The sequence below is a fragment of the Haplochromis burtoni genome, unplaced genomic scaffold (assembly GCF_018398535.1).
Source record: "Haplochromis burtoni strain Fernald_Lab_line unplaced genomic scaffold, NCSU_Asbu1 Contig_3031, whole genome shotgun sequence".
Lineage (NCBI taxonomy): Eukaryota > Metazoa > Chordata > Actinopteri > Cichliformes > Cichlidae > Haplochromis > Haplochromis burtoni.
Genome location: NW_024585392.1, coordinates 1 through 5,306, shown reverse-complemented (window position 1 = coordinate 5,306; position 5,306 = coordinate 1). Strand labels below are relative to the sequence as shown.

Below are 5,306 nucleotides of genomic sequence, written 5' to 3'. Positions count from 1 at the left end.
GAAAATAAAATAAATTCATATTTATAATAAAGGTCAATCAAATGGACCAATATGGCAAGGCCATGATGATCCACTTGGTAAAATAAATCCGCTTGGCATCTTTCTTGGCCTTAAGACAACAATTCTGATGGCTAAAGATCCAAACGGGACACGAAAAAAAAAAAAAGTTTAACTGACTCGACTTTATTTAAAAAACATCCTTTAATTCTTTCTTTTAACAGTGTGCTTGATTTCATTTGTAAAAGAGTGGAGGTTTTTTCCTTTTTTTTCTGTTTTGTTTTTTTCTGTTACTGCATAGAGTCCTATGAAATATGTGGCCCATGATTCAGTACCTTGTACATTCACATTTAGCAAAAGTAGCTAAAGATCAGCTAAATCTGATCTGTATGACTTTATCAGTCATTATTCAGTTTATTCAGGTTTAGAGGCATATGTTTATACACAGCTCTTTTATGGTTCTGCCAAGGTGTTTCAGTTGTGTTGAGGTCCAGAATTTGTCTGGGCCATTGCACCATAGCAACTTGGAAACAAAGTGCTAAACCATTGCAGGGGTCTGCATGTATTTGTCACTGACAAAAAAAAAAAATGCAATTTACCCAGCTTACATGCATGACATCCATGTTTTCCTCAGTCATCCCTGCTAAGTGCAATCCTGGGAGAGCTTCCTCGTGATACAGGCACACTGAAGGTCAAAGGTCAGCTAACCTACGCATCCCAGCAACCGTGGGTGTTCCCTGGAACCATTCGCAGCAACATCCTTTTTGGGAGAGAACTTAACCCAAAGAAATATGAGCAGGTCCTTAGAGCCTGTGCTCTGAAGAAGGTGAGCTAATGTGTTCTATCAAAACGGAATATTGTGTTCATGACAATGTAGAAATACTACTTGAGAAACTATGACTGAAAAGCTTCTAAAGCCTGAACTACTACTGTGGATTTCATGGACCCGGACTTTACAGAGAAGCAGATGCATGTCCACAACTCAGGCTTCTTCTAGTCATGATTCTGGGTTTTGTACCCAGCGTTTTTCAGCTTTGGAATCTCAGTTTTCAGTTTGATATTTTCTGTATGACCTTGTTGTAATTTTCTGTTGAATATTATGTTTGCTTAGGTTGTGTTTTCATTCTGATTTTATGTTTTGTATTCATAGTTTCTTTGTTAGTTATTCTCAGGTTTTTCCTTTCCTCTTATGTTTTTAATGCCTAGTCTGCTTTTCGATCATTAATACTTGTCCTGGAATCTCTATCTGTGCTTATAGTACAGGATAGCCTATTTTGCTAATATTCTGAAGAACAAAACCAAACTGCCAATATTTATCAAATGACTAAAATGTTCCCCTATTTTTGGCATTCACATTTATTTTTGTTACACGTACATTTTGTGCAGGACCTGGAGATGTTCCCAGATGGAGACCTAACACTGATTGGAGACAGAGGAGCCACACTCAGTGGTGGACAGAAAGCTCGTGTAAACCTGGCAAGGTACGACAACAGTCACAGCAGTTATGTCATTGTTATGCACAGGAGAGAAATCCATTTTTAGTATAATCCTCAACAGATTTGAATTCCTTCTCTGAGTTATTAGGCAGCCTAAAATAGAGGCAGCAATAAGCTATATGTTCGGGCAATTTTTTTAAACCTCCAGGTATGCACACTACTGTTGCTATAGTTGTTCTACTTCACATGCCATAATCAAAGCCCTTTTTTTTTTTTTACAGGGCTGTGTATGAGGATGCAGACATCTACCTCCTGGATGACCCTTTAAGTGCTGTGGATGCAGAAGTTGGAAAACATCTTTTCGACAAGTAATGACTGCTCACAATTATCTGTGTCCCAAAGAGATACCCATATGTATTCATACACATGAAGTATAGTATATTCTACATGCTACATATCTCTGTTTTATAGAAACGAAGGGAATTATTAATTGTAAGGTTAGATTTGAGTTTTCAATTCAACACCGGTCATTTCATGGCACTTTATACTGTAAAGTAAAGACCCAACAATACTGTCACTGATAAACTTAGAAGTGGGATTATTATGCTCACATCGAGCCATGATTTTTATTTTAGTTGCATTGCATGATTGGCAGTTCCAAATAAGCATTATTTAACTGTTACCAGTCCTTTTAAAGCCTCTCAGTTGACACAGAGATAAGGAGAAAAAGCCATAAAGATTTCTTTAAGTACATACTGCTGAGGTAATGCATACAGATCCTTTTCTGCTCTATCACAGCCACAGACTTTTTTCTTTTTTCCCCCTGTAGAAATATATTTTCTGCCACACATCCTGTTTGACCTTTTAAATGTTCTCTTACTCAAATTTTACACAAGTCAGCTATAAATGTGTCATAGTTCCAATATTGTAATCACTTTAAACAAACGCAAACAATGAATCTGGATCTTGAGGACTGAGCTCGCATTACACAGCTGCGTTGTGTCGTGCAGTATGGACCTATATGAGATTTTTAAAAGGAGAAAAGTTCCACTTCTTAATTATGAAATGTGTACACCTGTCTGCTTATGATCAGGTGTATCTGTGGCTTGCTGAAGAACAAGTGTCGTATCCTGGTCACACATCAGCTGCAACATCTGAGGGAAGTTGACCAGATCCTGGTCCTCAAGGAGGTTTGTACTCCTGCAAAAGAAAATTGCTTGAAGGAAGCCTGCCTCCTGCTTCTTAACCATGCCATTACAATAAATAAAGCATTCCCACAACAGAATCCTGCCAAGTCGGTCAGACTTGGCCTGACATGGTGACAATAACCTGATCAGCTGCGACATTAAAACCACAAAAAAGGTTCTCACCCATTCAGTAATGAACCTGGGCTGTTTATGTCACAGTATGGCTGCCGACGGACAGCCGACTGTGAGGAGTGAGGACGTGGAAGTGCAGACATGCAAAGAGACAAAACTTGAGCATAACAAAAATGAGCTGTTTATTAAGGCTGGCAAAATGGTACAAAACAAAAGGCAAAGACGAAAGTAAACAATAACCTAAACTGGGTGAACTAAGATTAAAACATGACCTCACAAACCTTGAACGTTTAGACCTGGCATGGATTCCTAGAAAAACCTGGAAACATGACATGAACATAGCAGACGACCCCCCACTGGAGGTGATCAGGGGAAGTGGAAACACATAGGGACACAGCTGACACAACTTAGAGAACCTAATAAACTTAAACATAAACATACTCAAAACATTGGGCCAGAAGACCCAGAATCATGACAGTTTAGTGGTTTCATGCACCTGGACATTATCGGTCCTGTGGGTTGCCTGCTGGGGCTTTGGCTTTTTAAAAGAATGTTTGGGGCTGGTTTAGCTGTAAACTGGGCAGCTCTAGTCCATTAGATGTATTTGCACTTGTTGAGAACCTGTTGTTTAGATGGTGATATGTGTATATAGGACCACGAATGCCAGGATCCAAGGTTTCTCAGAAGAGCTGTCTTACACTGTAAGGATATAACTGCTACTCATCTGTCTGTGGTTTTAATGCTGTCGCTTGTGTCAGTGTTAGTCATAATCCTATATATGTATATATGTGTCAGAGTATTTTTGCTTTTAAAGGTTTTATTATTCATATAATAATCAGCTAAGAGTGTTTATATTTCTCTTCTGTACTCAACCAGCTGTGTATTTTAATTGCTGGCTCCCTATTTTATAACGGAAACTGTTTGCCTTCACATTGTCACTGTTTGCCTTCACACTAGCAGGAAACCGCCACCCACGAGTAAGAAACAACCTTGTAGAGAACACGAAGTTTTTTGATAAACCACACCTGTTTTCTTGACAAGATAAGGATGATATTTCCTTTTTTGTATGCTTCATGATGTGTATAAATAAAGCCAGACTGCACCAAGGAGGTGTGTGAGTCTCTCCCTGAGTCTCTCACCCGTGCACGTTTAAAACTGCTCTAAGTGTCTGAGTGATATTTCATTGCATCTGAGTACTTGATAATAGAATATCTTTAACATTTAATTGGTCCTTCTGAGCCGGAGTGGACATTGATATTTTTTCAATGCTCCAATAGGAGACCTTCGTCAAGTCCTGACGTCGTGAGAAGCCCACGCTGTCGACTCCTCTCCAGGCAGAGGATAAAGTCCAGAGACGTGACGTTCGGGTTCTGGCCAGCGTTCTTATAAGAGGTCCACGACTTCAGGGGTTGATGAAGGAAACCAAAGCAACCACACAATAACTCAGGTGAATATTTAGCACTCACTCACATCTTGCGCAAAACGACTGAGGCAACCTGTGGTCTGTACATAAAATAGTTTCCCGTCAAAATATGACAGCTTAGTAACAGTCTCGTCTGAAAAAGGACTGGTAGAAAAGTTACGCAGCTCGCCTGAAAGAGGGCTTGGAGCAAGCTTTATGTCAAAATACGACAGGATAGTAACATTCTCGTCTGAAAAAGGACTGGTAGAGAGTTACACAGCTCGCCTGAAAGAGGGCTCGGAGCAATGTAAAAAGACACAGAGTTGCCCAGAATAAATACTCATTACGCGTATGATCTGTTGTTTTACTGTTTTGTTGGTGGAGTAAGTTGATTTTACAGCACATTAAGGAGGCTGAACTACTCCACCGAATTGTTTACCGTTGGCTGCTCGAGTTCTGGTGGAACGGGAAAAGGTTGTGTTTCATCACATAAAATTGACACCGCTTTCAAGGCTAGCTTGAAAGTAGAAGGCCGTGTCAATAGCCTCTCCCATTCCTCGTGCCAGAGAAAGCACCACGGGTGTGTATGTGTGTGTGTAAACGCAAATATATTTATAAATAATAATAATAATAATAATAATAATAGGAAAAAATAATAATGGGTAATAAATCAACAAAACTCACTGCTGACGAGCAGTGGCTAGAGAAAAATGTCCAGGCGCCGGACAAACTGCAGTGACTGATAAAACCCTTATTAAGTGAAAACTAGAGATCAAAGTAGTTTAAAAAGGTTGGAAACAGACCTCAACGAATAGATATAAATATAAGAAGTACAAAAATAAAATAAATAAAGACAAAATTACATTAGAACTTATTTTTAATGTATTGAAACTAATAATAGGAAGGATAACAACCTGTAAACTTATATTAACAATGAAACATAGTTGGCAAGACGTTCATGCCCAGAATGTATAAAATAAATAAAAGGAAATAATTCACACGAAAACCTTTTAAATAAAATAGAGAGATGCATAAGGTACATTAAGGCTGTGTCATTGGTCAGCCAAGGAAAGTGTGTGAAAAAGGTAAATGTCTCCAGCTTGGAAAAAGGTGAAGCTGCAGATCACCCGAAGCTCTCTTTCTTTTTTTTTG

The 5,306-nt window shown here is 38.9% G+C and overlaps 1 protein-coding gene across 1 annotated transcript; it reads left to right on the top strand.

Moving 5' to 3' along the window:
• Positions 1-631: 631 nt before the first annotated feature.
• On the top strand, positions 632-2,923 carry LOC102303564 (ATP-binding cassette sub-family C member 4; the record flags this gene model as incomplete). Its single annotated transcript, XM_042217801.1, is given in 4 exon segments — positions 632-823; positions 1,384-1,478; positions 1,715-1,801; positions 2,527-2,923. Coding segments are annotated over 4 exon segments (603 nt in total), but the record flags the coding sequence as incomplete, so codon positions are not given.
• Positions 2,924-5,306: the final 2,383 nt, after the last annotated feature.